The sequence below is a fragment of the Callospermophilus lateralis genome, chromosome 7 (assembly GCF_048772815.1).
Source record: "Callospermophilus lateralis isolate mCalLat2 chromosome 7, mCalLat2.hap1, whole genome shotgun sequence".
Classification (NCBI taxonomy): domain Eukaryota; kingdom Metazoa; phylum Chordata; class Mammalia; order Rodentia; family Sciuridae; genus Callospermophilus; species Callospermophilus lateralis.
The window spans coordinates 126,144,615-126,163,760 of NC_135311.1; the positions used below are offsets into that span (position 1 = coordinate 126,144,615).

The 19,146-nt window shown below is 57.0% G+C and overlaps 1 protein-coding gene across 1 annotated transcript; it reads right to left on the minus strand.

Annotated features, from left to right (window-relative positions):
- Nucleotides 1-1,969: 1,969 nt before the first annotated feature.
- Nucleotides 1,970-17,027, minus strand: Selenon (selenoprotein N). Its single transcript, XM_076863194.2, has 12 exons — nucleotides 16,845-17,027; nucleotides 16,161-16,278; nucleotides 12,939-13,072; nucleotides 10,278-10,487; nucleotides 9,998-10,122; nucleotides 9,370-9,507; nucleotides 7,909-7,990; nucleotides 7,573-7,761; nucleotides 7,135-7,240; nucleotides 5,999-6,111; nucleotides 5,812-5,913; nucleotides 1,970-4,240 (listed from the first exon to the last, which is right to left on the minus strand). Exons 1-12 carry the CDS (start codon nucleotides 17,025-17,027, stop codon nucleotides 4,070-4,072), a joined length of 1,671 nt encoding a protein of 556 aa, XP_076719309.1. The 3' UTR covers nucleotides 1,970-4,069.
- Nucleotides 17,028-19,146: the final 2,119 nt, after the last annotated feature.

The window sequence follows — 19,146 nt, forward strand, 5'->3', positions numbered from 1 at the left end:
GCGAGCAAGACTCGGGGGGCGGGGCGGCAGAGAGAAGACACGCCCTCTCTCGATGACAGGCTCGGGCCCTGGTCCCCGCGCCTGGGAAAAGCGGGCTGGCTGCGCTTGGAGACCCCAGAGACTTGATTCGCCACGTCCCACCGCTGGTCCTCTTCCTTGCTGCTCTCCACGTTTAGTTCCATCCGACTTCGGGAAGCTGAGACCTGTGTTGCTGCTAAGATCCTAAAACATGCAGGGTCTGCTGTCCGCAGCCCTACTGCAACTTTCAGAATCCTAAGCCTGGCACTCCAGCCTCAGGGTCGGGTGCTTACTGTCTGCTGTTTCACCCTGTTCACTTTACGTGCTTCCCAGGCAGGGCCCTCCACAGTCTTTCTCCCCCAAGAATGGGCAGAACGGTATTTTTGGCCTTTGACTCCTGCCCTCCAACGCTCTGCAGCTATCTCCTGTTTTATTCTCCTCCCCACCTCACGGCGCACACACACACATTGTATTCAGTTTGATTAAATGGGTAGATTGAAGCACTGGAAGAGAGACCCATAGTTCTCTCAAGCTGCAAGCCCACTCCCTCTCTGTACACAAACCCTCAGTGTCCTGGTCTCCAAGGCACCCAGCTCCTAGGACACATTTCCTCCTCTGCCATCAGCACATGACTTTGCCTAGTTCCCAGTCTGCAGTTTCTTGGTCCTAAAGCCTGCAACCTCAATCTGCCAGGGACAGGGCTGACTCCGTGAGCAAACAGCGTGTAGTCACAATGGGCCATGTCCAGAAAAACGCCATACTTGGGTTATTGCTCTGCTGTTGCCTTCTTGAAAGTAGGTGTGCATCAATTAGTAGCAGGGATACACTCTAAGAAATGCGTCATTAGGTGATATCATCATTGTGTGACTGTCAGAGTATGCTTACACAAACCTGGTTGGTATAGCCTACTACATGCCTAGGTAATATGGCGTAACCTATTGCTTCAGGTCACAAACCTGATTGGCATGTTGCTATACTGAATTCTGTAGGCAACTGTAACACAATGTAAGAATTAATACATTTAAATATCCACAGGAAACGTACATAAGAATACTAGATAACAATTTTTCAGCTCTACTATAATCTTAGGGAACCATCATCATATATGTGGCCCATCATTGATCAAAACATCATTTTGCAGCATCTGACCCTGATTTTCTGGGTCATGTCATCACACTTTCATTTTGCTCTGGGTCCTCACAAGTTTTACAAATGGTATTGGTCAGAGACCTAAAGATCAGGTCCTGACCATATTCATCCTGACGATATTCAAATGATGAAGGCTGATTTCCAGGCCTAGTCCTCTTCCAAGGATGGCAAATTGTGCTTTAATCATTACTTTCCCCTCGTAGGCAATCGCGCTTCATGTAAATCACTCTCCCAGTCCTGGGGATAGACGCTCCCCTGGCAGCGAGGCGCATGGAGCCTCCTTAGCCACCTCCCCAAGTCCATGACTGACTGATACAAGGTGAAAAAGGTTGTTGTGACTCTGCAGCGTGGTTTGTACCCCAGAGCCCTTCTCTGTGGGCCAGTTCAAGGCTGATCTGAACAGATCCCTGCTCAGAATTTGTCCTTTCCCTGTTTGGCTTCTACCCTTATTTTACAGGTCATTCCTAAAGTGCAATCCCCCAAACCACCTAATTCCTGTCTAGGGCTCTGCTTCTGAGACAATGGGTTTAACGTCAGGATCTTTCTCAACACAGAGCACCAGATTCTCAAAATAGTTAAGTTCCACCAGTGATCTATCACAAACTTATTTTAGGCAAGTCACTCAGGCCCTCTGGTGACAGACAAGATAGTCCCAAAAGGCATTCCTGCCTGCTTCCTTACCCATCTGCCAAGCCAATCCCAGCAGGGAAGCAGCCAGACCTCGCCAGGACAGAACCGAACAACTTGTCCAAAGGAAAAACACAGGGAGCCACCTAGCCTCTCCTATTTTATTATAGGACATGTTGGGGACCCGGGAAGGAAGAGGCAAAGGGGTAACGAGAGGGTGGCGAAGGCCCTTCCCAGCTGGGGATGGGCAAAGGCAGCCGATGAGGATTCAGGAAACCGAAGCCATCAGCCCTTAAATGGGAGTAGGATTGTTGTGTGGAGAGGGCCCTCTGGGAGCAGCAGGAGGGGAGAGCTTGCTGGGTGGGGAGGCCAGGTCTCTGATGAGGCCAGCAGGCTCTGGGATGGGTCTGGCAAGATGGTGGAGGCACTGGTGCCTCCTCCCCCTGTGAGGGGCATGGAAAAACGGAGAATCTGGCTGCATTCAGCGGCTCCCGCTATTTATTCTGAGTTTGGTCTGAAGATCAGAGGGGATGAGTCATGATGATTTAAAAGGCATTCTTTTCCACCTCAGAGGAAACAAGCAGGGAGAGAAGCAGGGTGCAATGTCAAAGCACCCCCAAATCAAGACACAGAATTTGGAGTCATATATGGGTTTGCTGTCTCAGTTCCAGCACTGAATGACCACGGGGCAGGTCACTTCACTTCCCTGAGACTTGAACGTCTTCATCTGCAAAATGGGAATAGCTGTCCACTTCACATTTTTGTCGTAAAGACTAAGTGGGAAATACTGCCTCAGAGAGAAGGCTCTGGGCAATGGCTGCTGTTGTCATACTTGGTGCAAAATGGAGGCTCCCAGGGCGTTCCCCCGGGGCAGGCAGGCAGGGCAGGGAGTGTCTGAGGAAGTCTGCCCCCTGCTTCCTCTGTCAGGATGAGCCAAGGGGTGAGGGGACCAGGAAGAGAATGGTGCATGGGGAATGGGCTGATTCAAGGCCTTAATGAAGGTAGTCCCAGGGCCTCGGGCAGAGGGCAGGGTGGAGTGGGGTATTCTGATCCTCTAGGATGTTTTTAAAAAGCTGGGGGAGGAGAAGGAGGAGGCATATTTCTTCCCACGCATGCAACTGCAAAGACATCAAGCTGGGTCCATCTAGGATTTCAGATCCAGCCGTCATGGGGCGGCTGCTGGGGAGGCCACTGCCCCTTCTTCCTCCTCAGCACAGGGGTCATAAAAAAATACCTATAAAATGTGAGAAAGTTCACATAAAAACACTTTTCTGCATGTATAAAAAAGACTGGCTGTAGTCAGTGGCTCAGGAAGTGGACCAAGGCCTCGAGAGTGGCCAAGGAGAGTTGGTGGCCACCCAGTGGTAGATGAGCTGGTCTGAGGTACCCCTAGTGGCCTGGACAGCGCTGGCTCTGGGACAGGCTGTTCTTTGGCTGGGCTATCTTCTATGGAGTCAGGGTCTGTGAGGAAAGAAGTGTGATGGGGACTGGCTCCAGCAGTCCTGCTGTGACCCTGTGCTAGGCAGGTGGTGGGAATGCCCTGCCCTGGGCCTCAGGGGCTCCTCAGGGGCCCCCTGCTAAAGGCAGGAGCCTGCTTCACAGTAACTTCCCCAATTTCCTAATTAGGTTCTGGAGACCTATTGTTAGGTCTGTGTGTGGCCTGGGGAGCAGCAGCACCACAGGGTGGCTTCCCTTAGTGGGAGGCCCTGCACACAGGCTCCAGCAGGCTGTCTCCAGCTGAGGCTGACCTCATCTGGGGACATCACACACAGGAGAGCAGCTGGGGTGTGGCAGGAAGGCAGGCTCTGCAGACAGCAATGCTACATGGCAGCCTGGTCCCCAGCCACGGTCCTGGGTGCTTCCTTTGGGAGGAGGGCAAGAAGCAGGAGAGGAGGTTCCCGTCTTTCTGACCCACTCCTCTCCGCTGGACTATGTGACTGGGTGAGGGAGGTCCAGGTAGGTCACCTGGGCCAGTGTTGGGGGATCCCAAGTGGCATCTGGAGCCAGGTGGGTAGGGAGGGGCTAATGGTGGTACCAGAGATCACAGCTCATTCACCCTGTCAGCTCGGGCCCCCTCTTATCTACCCGTGTCATTGAGGCAAAGCTAGGTGGCTGCCCTCAGTTGACTTCAAAGCCACAAAGCAGCCTAGGAGTGGAGTGGGCGTGGGGAGGGTCTCAAGTCTGAAGTGGGCCGAGGTCCACTCTGGCCCAGGGGCCTGCTGGGCCAGTTTACCAGGTCCCGTCCAGCCTGGCTTCCCACCAGCCCAGCAGGCAACTAGGGGTGGAGGTGGGGCAGGCCGCGCCTGAGTCCCTCCTTCAAGAACTGCATGTAGGTGGCCGTGGACGGGTCTTCAAAGGTGGAGGAGAAACTGAAGACATTGTTCTCCACGTCCTCAGGCTTCATGGAGGTGATGTCCAGGAAGTAGTTGGCATTGATGTGGTGGACCTGGGAGAAGGACCGAGTGAGGAGAGCTGGGGAGGCCCGGGCTCTGCCGCCTGAGTGTCTCGGGAGAAGCAGCAGCTCTCCAGCCTCCGCCATGGGCTTCTAGGCCCCACGGCAGCGCTCCTCCCCACCCCGTCCACTAGGGGAACTCCTGGCACCTGCCCATGTCATCTCTTCCATTAGCCCCCTGCCGTCTGCCCCCAAATAGCCTCTCTTTCCTCTGCTCCTATGACCCCTGAGCCCCCAGTCATTTCTAGTGAGCACAGTGCAGGCAGGGCGGTTTCTTTACCTTTCTGCAAGGAGCCTGGTCCAAGCGGGTGCCCAGTAAGTGAATGAACAAGTGGGCAGGAGGACCCACCAACTGATTGACCAACTGACCGACTGACCAGCCAGCCAGCCAGCCAGCCAGCCAGCGGGTGAGTAAGCGAGTGCATGCCAGGCAGAGCACTGTCTGCTCGTCCTGGTGACCCCAGGACCTGGTCCGCAGTAGGCTCCGCATGGTGGAAGCCAGGAGGGGTGGGCTGCCTGGCTGTCCCCAGGCCTTTCCTTCTGGGCCCCTGACACCTTCAGCCTTCTGCCCACTGCCCTGTCCTTCTCGCCAGGCTCTCACAGACTCCTCCTCAACACCAGCCCCTGCCCTGGAACCACCCCAACCCAGGATCTGGGTGCAGCTGACCACCCTCCTACAGCAAGCAGAGTCACATGCCAGCCAGCCATGGGACTAGAGTACAAGAGTGGCTTCCAGTAGGGAAGCTAGAGATTCAGAGGCTCACAGGTAAACTTATTTTCAAAACCAACTGCTCTTCCTAACTGTCTGCAACTTTTGCCAAATCTCTGAAAATTTCTGAGCCTCTGGAAATGTTTGAGCCTCACTCTCCTTGTCTGTAAAACAGGCATTGAAAGCAAAGCACGTGGCGCACGCCTGTAATCCCAGTGACTCGGAAGGCTGAAGCAGGAGGATCACAAGTTTGAGGCCAGGCTGGAAAACTTAGGGAGACCTTGTCTCAAAATAAAATTTAAAAAAGAGCTGGGGATGTAGCTGGTGGAAGGACACTTGCCTCGCATGCTCGAGACCCAGGTTTAACCCCAGCCCTGGAAAGCAAAGCAACCAGGATACTGGTGACCACCTATTTCCAAAGTGTAGCAAGGACATGGGTGAGGCCATATGAGGGGCCCTTAGGGAGAAGTAGGGTCTGGAACCCTGGCTCGGTCAGGGCCCTTCCTGGTGCTCTTGGCCACAGGGCCTGCTCCTCCTACCCACCACCCCAGGCCGGCTGCAGTGGCAGGAGGAGCGTCTTCCCTCCAGGACATGCTTTTGTCTACTCAACTGGTCTGTTTCATCTGGGGATGTGCTGACCCCCTTCCTGGACTATGCTCACTGCCATGCAGTCCCCAAAGGGCTGCTGAGGTCCCACTCTTGCAAAGCACCTGCACTGCGATTCCTGGTTGTGCACGGTGGGGCTCACACTAGCTAAGAGACCAGTGCGAGGCTTTGCGGCCTGAGGTGGTGGCAGACCCGAGGAGCCTGCACAGGCATGTCCCCTGCCTACTGCTCCCGGGTCCCTGGTGCCTACCACAGTGCCGTTGGGCAGGCAGATCATCATCTCCACCGGGAAGCTGTACTTCTCCAGGTGCAGGCCAGCCAGCTGCCTGTGGGACGGGTTCTCCTGGTTGCTCTGTGGGTGGGGACAGTCGCAGGCTCTTGATATCTGGCCTCCAGTACTGTCCCAGGGGCTCCCGTAGGCCATTCCCTCCACTCACCTGCAGGTCTTCGAGCTCCTTCACCAGGGACCAGGTGCTGATGAAGCTCTCATTGAGGAGTGCAAGGATGGGCGAACTTTCCAGGACAGTCTCCCGGAGAGTCCGCCCTGAACCTGTTCAGGTAGAGGTCAAGACCAGAAGGATGAGGTGCCCCCAGGTCTAACTGGGGTTTTCCATTAGCAATGATCTTGCTTTGGGCAAGCCTCATAGACTGCAGAATGGTCAATGCATCCACTTGAAATAACAGATTCAATAGGTAAGTACTGAATAAGTGGTAGTTGGGATTAATGTCAGTAACACTGACACCTGGGCTGAGATTTGGGGTAGGTTCTACCTGGCCCAGGGATCAGAGACAGTGTCACCTCCCTAAATTCACAGAACTCTATGTGCCCCCGGGCCTTTGCACAGACTGTTCTGCCCAGCACCTTCTTCCTCTTGTAACTCTTCCTCATCCTTCAAAGTTTCAGCTTTAATGTTACTTTCTCCAGTATTTCTTCCTTGACCCCTCCACCATGCTCTCGTGCCAGTCTGGCCCCTGCCTGGTACAGTACGATACTCTCTATACTTGTGCTTACTCATTCCACATCTGCCTCTGCACTACACTGTAGGCCTCCAGCACCTGGCCTACCACTTGGTATACCAGGTGCCCAGGATGATGTCCGCTGAGTGACCAAATGTGGGCAGGGCATGTTACTCCTCTTTGAAACCACTGAAGGACTCCCACAAGTCTCAGGTGAGTTTCCTAAATGAGAAACACAGCCCAGCCTTGGGCACCACTTTCCCTCAGTGTGGATGTCACTTTACAGCATGTGGCACCTCCACATCCCTTTTCACAACCCTGGGAGATGAGTACATCATCCCACTTTTGCTGTGGAGAAATCTGAGGCTCAGGAGGAGAAGTTACATGGTCAAGGTCCACCATGCTGAAAATGACCGAGTCTGAACCCAGTGTGCAGGGACCCTTCTTCTGCCTCAGGGCTCAGCACAGAAACCCTCCAGCGCCCACCCAGAGCCCCCACCCCGTGTGCAGCCCGCGTCCCGCAGGGTTCCGTCAGGACAGCTGTTGCCTCAGCTTCCTGTCCCACAAGGTATAAGGCCCCTGCTTCTCCCCTTGGAGCTGCCCAGGGCTCCCTCACCTCAGCAGGACTGGTCATCCAGGGCCCCCCAAAGAAGGATTGAGTGCACCAGCTTGTTCTCAGCCTTGGCTCGGTCAAAGGCCTCCGTGAACGGCAGGTAGGTGACCTACGGTCAGACCCAGACAGTGAGGCTGCTGTGCTAGTCGGGGGCCTGTTCTGGGGCCGAGTGTGCAGGGTCTCTGTGCGTGTGTGTGTGTGTGTGTGTACGGGTACGCGTTTGTGCTTGTGTATGAGTGTGTTTGTGGGCGTGCATGTGTGCAGGTTCACGGGTCTGAGGGTGTGGAGGGGTACTGCTGGGCTGGGCTGCCCCTCCTGGCAGGGGAGGCCACAGGGCCCGGGGTGACGGAGCCTCAGCAGCTTGCCCTGTACACGTCCCGCCTCCACGTTCCCAGCTCAGCCACGCAGCCTGCCCTGGGCTTCATCCTAGCCCAACCTCACCTTCTTGAAGGGGTACATGGCCACCTCCAGATGGCGGGCGGCCTCCTCCCAGCTCAGCTCCTGCTGCCACCTGATCTCCTCAAATACAAATTGGAGGGGCTCCCCTGAGGGCTGGCGGCTGTCAATCACATTGCCATCCTCATCCAGGATCACCGAGGGCACTGAGGGGCCCGTGGCTTCGAGCTCCATCTGGACCAGAGGTCAGTGATGAGGGATGGCTCAGAGCGGGGCCCTGAAAGACCTTCAGGGACACTCAGTTCATCACAGAGGAGAGAGACGGAGGCCCAGGGAAGGCGGGCCCCGCAGGATGACCTGGTGAGGGCCACCTGGGCTCACCTGGGGTATGTAGCCGATGTCCACCTCCATGCTGCTGCCCTCGCTGGCCCCGTACAGCCATTCCATGTCCACATTCAAAGACCTGGGGTGGCCAGGCAGAGCGGTATCTCAGATGTAGATCACCTACACAGCAGACTTCGTCTGCTCACCACGAGCTGCCCACTTTGCAGATGAGGACACTCAGGCTTTACTGGGATTGTGACCAAGAGCCTGGGCCCTTTCCTCTCCCCAGGCTGCCCCTTCCCAACCACAGCCATGGGGCCCACCCTGGGCAGCACACCTCATGTACTGCCCATGACCTTTAAGGGCAGAAAGATGGCCAATGCCTCACTGCAGGCCCGAGCGGGTCAGGAGTGTAAAACAGGCACCACGCGCCCCTTTGGTAGGCAGCAGGCCGTCTGATAAGTGCGATCTTCAGATCTGCCACATGGGGGCGTCCCAAGGCTGACAACCAAGCACTTGTGCAGCAGGTGAAGCCCACAGGTGAGCTGGGTGCTCTCAGAGGGGTTGGCCTTCTTGTGGCCTGGTTTAGACAAGGACAGGAGCAGCTGGCCCTAGGCTGGATGTCTGTCCTCTTCTGTCTCATCCATTCCAGGACCCCCTACCCCCAACAACCCCGGGTTGGAGGCAAAGGTACCTGGCAGCCTCCTCCCTGGCCGGAACTGAACCACAGAGGGTGGGCGCTCCTTGCTGGGAGAGGGAAGGGCAGCTGTGTTTCCTCTTCATCCCCCCTCCCCTGTCTCTGGGGCCCAGTGTGTCCCTGCCCTACCTTTCTGGGGAGGGAAAGAAGCCCCTCCTACTGCTAAGGACAACTTGTTCTTTCCAGGCTATCCCAACCATCCCCTTGTTCCTGTCCCATGAGTGCAAGTGGCCAGGAGCGAGCCTTCCATCTGGCAGATGAGGAAACAGGTTCACAGAGGGCAGGGCCAGCCACACAGCCCACTGCTGCCATAGCTAAGACTGATCTAGGGGACTTCCTGGCTCCCAGCCTGGGACTTGCCTAAGAGGTCATTCAGGCCTGCTAAGTGGCCATGTGCTATCAGGGAGAAATGTCTTGCCTAGGCCTTCCTAGGTTCCCTGTTCTGCTGATGGGTGGCTGAGCCTGGGCAGATGAGGCAGGCAGCAGCTGGCTCAGACAGTGCTGTCCCAGAACCCTCCAAGGCTCTGTGGCAACAGGGCTAGGGCTCAGGCTCTTGCATGGGCTGTTCCCTCTGTCCGAACCTTCTCCCCCCAGGTCTCTGCTTAGATGTCACTTCCTCTGGGAAGCCTCCTTGAACCCCCCAGCAGGGGCCCTGCCCTTCCCCTGGGTGGCCTGAGCAGCCACTGAGAGGTGGCTCTGGGGAACAAGGGAAGGGGCAGAGAGTGAGGGGTGGCTCTGGACTGTTCTGCTTTTGAGCTTCTGGAGTTGGGGAAGGATAGACTGTAGCCAGGTGCTGAGGCTGGGCCAGCCCCAGCTCCCACCTGTGATTGGGCACGAAGAGCCGGAAGTCACGGACATGGGTGGCATCTTTCGAGAGGATGATGTGGCCAGTGAACTGGCCTGGGGAGAACCAGAAGGGGAAGTCTGGAGGCTCGCTGAGCTGGAACTCGGCATGGATCCTGTGGGGAACAGACTCTGCTGAGCCAGTGCTCCCCTATCTTCTCCCCCAAATCCTGGGAGCCTTGGCCAGACTCCTGTGGGAGAGAAGGCTGGACGGGGGGAGGAGGGTGCGTGGAGCAGGGGGAGGACAAGGCCCTAAAGATACTGCCATCCTCCAAGGACCAGTTTCAGAAAGAAGCACCTTGGCCTTCCTCTGAGCTCCCACGGATTTTCAAGGGTAAGGGTGACAATCCTGACCTCTGTGTGGACAACACAATCACAGCCACCAGCCCTAGGCAAAGCAAGTTCTGGACATTTCTCTCCAAATTCTCATGTGCCCTATGAGGAAGACACTACTATGCTCATCCACAGTGAGGAAACTGAGGCTCAGAGAGCCTGAGACCATAAGCATGAAGTAGTGGAGTTGGGGACCTAGGCCAGGCCCTCCCCTGCTGGCCCTATACCTTGTGCAATGGCCTCAAGTCCCAGGCCAGCTGCAGGGATGCTCACCGGAACATCACAGTGTAGTAGGAATCACTGATGGCAGTCAGACAGGCCACAGCGCCCTGAGGGGCAAAGCGGGTCTTCACGAAGGGCCGTGGGTGGAACATGCTCAGGAGCCGGTGGATGATGACCTGGGGGACAGCAGTGGAGACCCTGAGCTGGCTTGCTGGGCCCTGCTAGCCTGGAGGGTGGGTGAGGGTACACCCTGGATCTGAAGGCCCAGGGACCTTGGGGGAGTAGGGGGTGCAGAGTGCAGGTGGCAGGGCCTGTCTCACCACAGCCTCACCTCCTTGCCCTTGGGCGGTGGCGGGTAGAAGCGGTTGTTGGACAGGTAGCCAGTGAAGACGCTCAGCTCACTGGGGACGATCCACCAGGGCTCCCCCAGCTCCTGGCCGCGAGGGGGCAGGAAGGGCTGGAAGTGGCGGGCTGCGAACACTGCACTGGGCACCGCGGCGGCCGTCCAGCTGCGGAGGCCGGACAGGGCGAGGCGAGAGACCTGGGGTAAAGATCTTCAGGTGAAGCGGAGGCTCTGGGGCCCCCTGACCCATGTGCAGGTGGAGGTCTCCCTGGATCCCGGAGCACGAGCTTGGCCCCGTCCTGCCAGAGAGAGGGAGAGGCTCATCTCACCTCCCAGGCCTCAGGGCGAGCAGTGCCCAGCAGCCACCTGGGGGACAGCCCAGGCCAGAGCAGCAGGGGGGCCGCCTAGGCCTGGAACCCGGTGGTGGAGCTCAGGGCCTCACGCAGGCAGTGTCCCCATCCTTTGCATGGACCAGCAGACCGACCCAGGCTGCCCTGCCCTCTCTGGCCTCTCTTTCCACTCCTGATCCCCAAGCCCCCCCAGGCCTGGGTCCCACTCTGGAGGTCAGTTTGGGTCTGCTGCTGAGTGTGATGAGGGAGGCAGGCGGCCGTCTTTTGATAAACTCTCTAATCAAGAGCAGGAGGCGGCCACGGGGACGAAGGAGGAAGGCCATCCCTGGAGAGGGCCCTGCCTCAAGGGTGGCCTGCCCCACCCTGGCTGGGGACTGGGCAAAGGCCTGCCCTGAGCCCAGCTCCTCCGCCTGGTGAGCTCGTCACGGAGGGACGCAGGGTCAGGAGCCATGGGGCTGCCTGCTGGTCACCCGCAGCTCAGAGGCAGGACCCTGAGCAGCAGGACCTAGTAAAAGCTCCACCGTCCTTTGCTCCTCTTGTCTTTAGGGTACAGACAGGAATCATGTCCCCTGAGTCTTCAGCCACCAGGACAGTGAGTGGCTGACACGCTCAGGGGAGCTCAGCCACCGGGGAGCTGCCTCTCTGATGAGCAGTGGGTCTCTTCTCTGTCCCCTCCAGAAGCCAGCTCCCTGGGCGGCTGAGGGAAGAGGCCCCGGGGCTCCCGGAGCTGGATTTAATAAGCAGGTTCCCAAAGCAGGACCAGCTGCGCAAGGCAGGGCTGAGTGTGCCCACTGCTGGCCTCGCTCAGCCTGGCCAACCCTGAGGGCAGTTGCCAGAGAGCAGGCACTGGGTTTGTGAGCTGTGCTAGGAAGAGCCAGGGCTAGAAGTGCCACTTCTCTGTTTTCCACGTGAGAGCAGGTACCTGTCCCCCATTGTCACCACTCTGGGGAACTTATCTGCTGGACTGGCCCCATCCCTGCCAGTCCTACCTCCACCCCAGATCCCCCGTGGAAGGTCCAACCTGATCTCCAGCCACTTCCTGGGCTTTCAGGACATCCCTGGGCACCTCAACTTCGATGTGTCCAAAATGGCGTCACTTTCTCCACTCTGATAGTTCTTGCCTGGGCAAGTGGCCCACCACACACTGGTCCCCAGCCAGCAGCCTGAGTCACCGAGTCCTCCCCCTCATGCTCCATCAGAAGCCACACCCTGCCCTTTCTTCCTTCCCACTGTCCTCCGTCTTCTGGCTGCCCTTGCTCTCCCCATCCAGGAAGTGGCTGCTCGACCCTCCCTGTGCCACCCACGTGCCCAGCTGGGACAGGTGGATCTGGTGAGGGCTCTCCTATTCCAGGATGGGCTGGGCATTCTGCTCCTCAGAGTGAAGGCCAAGCAGGCAGCGAGGCCCTTGGCAGCAGCTTCCCTCCGGGCACCACTGACTGGGATGTCCTGCATGTGCCTCAGGTCCAGCCACTCGGGCCCTCTGGCCTCGGCTGACTGGCCTGGCACTTTCTGCCTTCAACTCCTGTTCATGCTAAGATGACATTTCAGCTAAGCAGGCAAAACCTGGGCAGAGAGAACTGCATGTGAGACGGCTCGCAGCTGAAAGAAAGGCCAAGATTTGGAAGGAGGGAGGGAGGGAAGGAAGGAAGGAAGGAAGGAAGGAAGGAAGGAAGGAAGGAGGCAGGGAGGGAGGGAAGGAGGCAGAGGGGGGGAGTCAGGGAGGGAGGGAGGGAGGGAGGGCAGGCTGACTGCAGAATGGTGAGAGAAGCCAGTGGGAGAAGGTGGGGGCAGGCAGGGTGGCAGTGGCTTTGGCCCATGTGCTAGCATCTGCCGCCTCCTACCTTCTCCTCCTCAGGGGCCCACCTTTCCCTACAGCCCTGCTAGGGACTGAACCCAGGTCTAGTTCATGGGCAATCAACAGAGAACCAGCCTGATGCCCATTAAGAGACCTGGGGAAAGATGGCTGTGCAGAGGGTCACCATGGTCAGTGGGCAGCTGCATCACCAAGGCTCCTCTGCACTGGCCGTGAACACTCCTGCCCACATGGTCGCCTCTGCCCAGCGTCACTCCTCCCAGAGAGCCATCCCAGACTCCCCCACCTGGGGTGGGGGCTCACGCTTCTCTCTCCTACTCCTCAACCAGAGTGCCGGGACAACGTGACACTCCGGGACCCTCGGGGCCTGGCACAGTGGGAGCTGACAGGAAGAAGAAAGGAAGACAGAGTTCCTCAGGAGGGAGCCCGCACAGGTGGTACTGCTGTCTGTCATCCTGCTCGTGGGCCACCAGGGTCCCGACTCACCCCTAGGAACCCATCTTTGCTCTTGGTCATGGTCTCTGGGAGCAGAGGCTGGAATCGGGCTTCTATGGTGAGCGTCTCCTCCGTGGGGTCAGGGGTCTGCTCCTCCTCCTCGTAGCTGGCGGCAGGTGTTGACCCTGTGAGACACAGATGGCTGGAGAGGTCCTGCCCTTCAGGCTGCAGGGCCCCACTTCTTTCAGGATGCCCCCCAGCTGGTGGCAAGGGGAGTAAGGTTCGGAGCAGGGATAACAGTTAACCACCACCAGAGGCGGAGAACCACGGATTACCAGCTCCATTTTACAAAAGAGAAAGTGGAGGCTCAGAGAGGACAAGCCACTTCCCCAGGATTGCAAAGCCAAGGTGGCCAGGGAGTCAGGATTCAAACTAAGCCTGTTTTACCCTCAACCTGTGATTGATTACTCATGACCCTCTTCTGTGTCTTGGGGGACTGTGAGGGACTCAGTCAAGAAAATCAGAGTAAAGAACAAAGGCAAGAAACTGAATCTGACTGTGGCTGGTGTCATGGCGAGAGCACTGGAAAGAGTGGGCAGACGCTCTTCTCCCTGCTTGTCTGGGTGAACTGGTTGCCCTCTGTGTAAGGAGGGCTGGCCTGGCAGGGGCCGGGCTTGGTCCTCAGATCTTCCGCTCAGACACCTGCCAAGTTTGCCATCCTTTGCTGCAGAGGCAGCGATGAAGAGGGCTTAAGGGAGAAAGGAGGCTGATTTCAGGAGGGGTGACACTGGCCCGGGACAGTGGAGCAGGGTGGGGCTGTCCTGGCTGCTCTCCCAGGGCAGGTTCAAGGTATAGAGAAGATGCCTGGCATTTGGTGACTTCTGTGACCTGCAGGCAGGCTGCATAGATGCATCAAAAGCAGCTCTCAACCAGAGGCCATCAGAATCACTCAGAAGCCTCTTCAAAGCAGGTGCCTGGAACTCACCTTGGACCTACTGAGTCAGAACCTTAAGGGGCTAGAGTCAGTACACTGCCCTCTTAATTAGCACTCCCAGCTGCTCCAGATGCAAATCCCTGTTCTAAAGAATCACCGTCATTGGGCTGGGGATGCAGTGAGGTGCTAGGCACTTGGAGACAGAGGGGCTGGGGGAGAATCACTGTCATTTCTGTATTTGTGAATCAACGTGGTAAAACTTTCTAAATAAAAGTCTGGAAACTTCAGAGGAAAAGAGCAGTAAGAAAATGCAGGGTCATCACCAGCCTTCCTTTCTCAGTCATTTTTAATTTTTTTTTTTTTTTTAGTTGTTGATAGATCTTTTTTTTTATTTTTTATTTTTTTTTAATATTTATTTTTTAGTTTTCAGCAGACACAACATCTTTGTTTGTATGTGGTGCTGAGGATCGAACCCGGGCCGCACGCATGCCAGGTGAGCACGCTACCGCTTGAGCTACATCCCCAGCCCTGTTGATAGATCTTTATTTTTATTTATTTTTATGTGGTGCTGAGAATCGAACCCAGTGCCTCACACGTGCAAGGCAAGTGCGCTGCCACTGAGACAGTCCCAGCCCCCCAAACATTTTAGATATTAAAAATAATGACTAAGAATAACACTCAAGTTAGCTGGACATGGTGGTGCAGTCCTGGGTATTCAGAAGGCTGAGGCAGAAGGGTCATTTGAGTTCAGGATTTGGGGCCAGCCTAGGCAACACAGCGAGATCCCATCTCTTAAAACTAAACAGGTCTGGGGTGTAGCTTAGTGGTATAGTGCATGCTAGTCTTGTACAAGGTTCTGGGTTCAATCCCCAGCACAGCAATAAAATACCACTCCCTCAGCATTTTATAGCCCCCCCTTTTAAATAAAAAGTTTTATTTCCTGAATTATAACACTTGCTCATTATGGACAATTTATAAGAATTGTAAGGCATAAAGCAGAAAATTACATACACTTTTAAGTCTACCAACTACAGAGAACTGTTTGCCTCTATTCCTTGTTTGGAGTTCATATGTTTATTCATGTATTTATTCTTTGATTTCCCAAAACATCATCTATTTTTGCGCTCATAGCCTAGAGGCAATGAAGGGATTCTTTTCCACTGATGGAAATTTATGCAGAAAAATAAAAATAAAAAGTGCCCCCAAGCCTAGAAAGCTTTGCTAACATATCATTATAAGGGAACTGTGGCTCTCTGGCTATAAAAAGGGACAAGCAGGTGACTATGCAGAGGCTCAGAGGAGCACATGCAGACTAAGAGGTAAAGGCCAAGTTAGAAAGGATGGCCTTTGACCTGCTGGCCCACATTCATGGCAGAACTGCCTGCCCCTGAGTGACACTCATACAAAGCCATCACAGCAAATTTGCATTTTCATCAGACCTTCCTCCTCTAGCAGTGACCACAGGTCACCCACCACTCATTCCTGAGACACAGCAAGCCATGATAAGGCTCTGGTACTCCTACCCCTGAGAGCAGCTGGCATCTGTGTCCTGCTCTCAGCAGATGAGAACAACTGGGTAACAACTGGATGCTTAAGATCGTAAGTTCAAGAAATGTCACAAGAGTTTGGAGAGAAATGCACACAGAGCTTGGGATAGTGGTGGAGCTGTGGGACAAACATTTTTTAATTCATTAGAATGTGTTATCCTCTCTAGCTCAGTGGTAACTCACTAGCCTAGTGAGTGCGAGGCCCTGGGTTCCATCTTCAGCACCACTGGGGGATAAAAAGGGTTTCAGCTCCTCATCTTTAAAAAAATTAGCCACTATTTGCAACTAGACAAAGATGGATAGCAAGGTGCTCTAACAGCACCAGGGCAGAGAGTTAGGCCAGCAGTCATAGCTCCTGTCTATGGATTGCTGCATAAGTGTCACTTGGCATACATCTCTGATCATAAACCTGCGAACCAATGGTGCAGGACCCTGGAGCCAGATGGCCTAGTTCTAACCCAGCTCTTCCCTCTTCTAGCTTGGGCAAGTGGGTGAACCCGTTAGGGCTCTCCCAAACTATAGACTTCAGCGTCATGAGCGTCCACTCTCCAGGCTATTGTGAGGTTTAAAAAGAGAACTGCAGGAAATGCAAAAGTGACAAGTGGCACCAGGAGGCGGTCAAAAAATGCTAATTAGCACTATTATTAGCAAATATGAGGACAACAGGCTGGGTGCTAAAGCATCCAGTGCCAGAGCTAAGGAGTGCCAGGGCCCCAGAGACCACAATGTTCTTCGGCTCCAGGTGCTGCTACTGTGAGTGGCCCTCCACCCAGTCCCCAGTCTCTTTGGTACCTGTCAGCTTTTCAGCAATGGGTTTGAACTCCTCGGGGCTGATGTACATATCCCCGTCAGTGTCCAGGGAGGAAAAGAGAAAGAGGCCTTCTGTCCCCAGGGCTTTCAGTGCTGACTCCTGCTGGGGAGGAAGGCACTGGGCTGAGCCCCAGTTAGATGCCCCATCTCCCTACTCCCCAACTGGAACTGCTTCCTGATGCAGCAGCTCCGGCCACCTCTTCCAGAGTTCTGGCCATACTTCCCAGTCCATTTGTTCAAATGTCACCTCTGAACTGCCCAGAGTCCCCTGTCCCCTGTTTCACTCTGTGCCTTTATCGGCTGTCACCGAGCCCCTCTCCATCTGCCTCTGTCCTGCTCCACCCAGTTCTTGCCACAGTCCTCTCCTGCCTCCCCTTCCCACATCCCTGTGCTCCCCCGTCCCCCTTCCAGGTTCCTTCCGTCCCTGCCTTTGTCTGCGGTCACTGTCCGGGCGCTCCTCTCCACTGCCCGCTCCAGCCCCAGCCCCTGGCTCACCCTGGCCAGTCTCTCCATCTCTGCCCCAGTCCTTCCAAGTCGGCTGAGCCCGGACCCCCGTCCCTCCCGTCCCTCCGCGGCCCACCGCCGCCGTCCTGCCCGCGCCCTCCCTCCATCCCCGCGCGGGTCCCATCCCTCCCCCCGGGCGCAGCGCCCGCGTCCCCGGCCGACCTGGCGCGCGGCCGCCTGGGCCTCGGCGAGGAGGGCGCAGGCCCGCGCGGCGGCGGCGGCGACGGCGGCGGCCAGCAGGGCTCCGAGCAGCGCCAGGGCGCGGGCGCGGCGACGCGGCGGCTCCGGCGGCGCGGCGGGGCCGGGGCTGGGCGGCCCGCGCTCTCCCGGCCGGGCTCGGCCCATGGCGGCGGCTGGCAGCGGCCCCGGCGCCTTCTAACGGGCCGCGCGGGAGGGGCCCGGCCGGGGGCGGGGACGGGGTCGAGACCGGAGGGGGCGGGGCCGAGACCCGAGGGGCGGGGCCGCGGCCTCGCGACGGCGCTAAAACGCCCGCCCCTGCCTGCGGCCCCGCCCCCTTTCTGGATGTCCCCCCCCCCACCCCCGCTCGAACCCAGAGCCGGCCTCGGGGGTCCGTTTTGCCTGCGCTGCCCCTAGGCTTGTACCGGGCCAGAGAAAGGGCTGGGACCCGGTGGGAGAATCCCACGCGTCCCGCAGCTCCGTTGGGCCACCGGGGCCTCGGGTCGACCTCATGGACAGGCAGGAGGGAGGCCAGCGAAGGACAGGTCTGTTGTCCCGCAGCTGGTGGATGTGCAGACTGCAGCCCTGGGCGGGTGGTGGCCTTGTGAGTTACCAGGCACCTCTCCACTGCGGGACCTGCGTGGCCCGGGAGTGACTTTTCTGGAGAATGCTTGCATGCTTGGAGGAGGGCCTTGGGAAGGGAGGCCAGGGGAGTTGGAGGAAATATATTCCTGGCTCTCAGTGCCCAGAAGCCCTGGTTCCTGCCAGGCTCTGCTCCATTATATTCAGGCCCCCGGAGGCGGTGGGTGGCTCTGTCACTTGGCCAGGGGTGGGAAGAGCACGCCTTGGAGATCACCTCAGATTCCAGTCCCAGTGAGCCTGTCCGGTCTGGGAAGCCAGCCGGTTCTAATGGATTCCAAGCCCCTTCTATGTACTATACCTGAGTCCAGATCTCTTGCTATCCTGCCTCCCAGGCATCCCAGGAATGGCCCACAGGACTGAGCTGGGGTTGATGGACATGCCGGTCACAGCATGTGGGAAGAGCAGAGGCAGAGGGAGGTCCACAGGCATGAAGTGACCATGGCTACTTCTGTCCTTCTGTGATAACCAGTCCTGACGGCCAAGCAGGCAGGGCCCGGCATTCCCAGCCCCACCCCCCACCCCCCTACCCACCGGGCCTGGCACAGGGCAGGTACTCCACACTGTCTGTTGGATGGGTGGCTTCCAGGGACCTTCCAGGGCTGCAAGCCTAACCTGTCCTTCCCTGTGTTCTGGCCCCATGTCCTCACAGGGGCCCACTGAGAGCTTGGCTTCTGGTGTTGGCTTCCCAAGGATTCCAGCTATGCCACTTCCAAATCCTTATTACTAATGTTTGGGGACACCCTGCATATTACAGATGCTGTTAGAAAACCAAATTCTATTTCATCAGGAAGGAAAAGGAACAGCACAAAACAGGTTGGGAGGGGGAGGGAGATCAATGAGTTAAAAGTTTTATTTTGATCTCTGCTGCCTGGAGCTGAAGGGAGAGGGCTTGCAGGAGTGTGTGTGTGTGTGTGTGTGTGTGTGTGTGTGTTGTCTCAGAGTTCAGGAGGCACAGAGGGGGACAGGGTTAAGACTTGGTTCAGGTCAGTGGGCCTTTGAGAAAAGGGTGGATCTCTGGCTGACTCTGGGGAGGTAGCAGCTCTGGGCACTGGCAGTGGGGCAGAGCTTGCCTCAGAGTCCAGGTCCTTCCTGGAGCAGGAGAGCGGTCACCGTGGAACTCATTTCGTCTTCCACCAACACATATTCATTAAGGGTCTGCTCCAGTCTCTTCTGGGGATCAGGGTTCCATCGGAGAACAAAACGGCCTCTGCCCCTCCAGACATGTCAGAGGGCACTGGGACCCCTGTCCTGTCGTGTGCCGCGAGAGGGAGGCATGCAGAGGTGGGGCCTCCTGACTGACTCAGAAGAGGCTGCTCAGAGCAGAGGTCCAGCGGGCTGGAGACCCAGAGGTGGCCTGTCACAGCATGCGGGAAGAGCAGAGGCAGAGGGAGGTCCACAGGCGTGAAGTGACCATGGCACTGCAAGGACATGGGCCATGGATTCGGGCAGAGGGACCTGGGGCAGTTGAAGGGAGAAGAGCCCAGAGAGACAGGCTTGGGCTCTGGCTACCTTGACCAAAGTCTGGACTTTATCCTGGAGACAATGCAGAGTCCCCAGAAGAGAGGGGCATTCAGCCACGGGATGTGCTGCAGACTGCTGGGCGTGGCCTCTCCTCCCACTGTCCTGCTTCTGGCCTGGAGGTGAG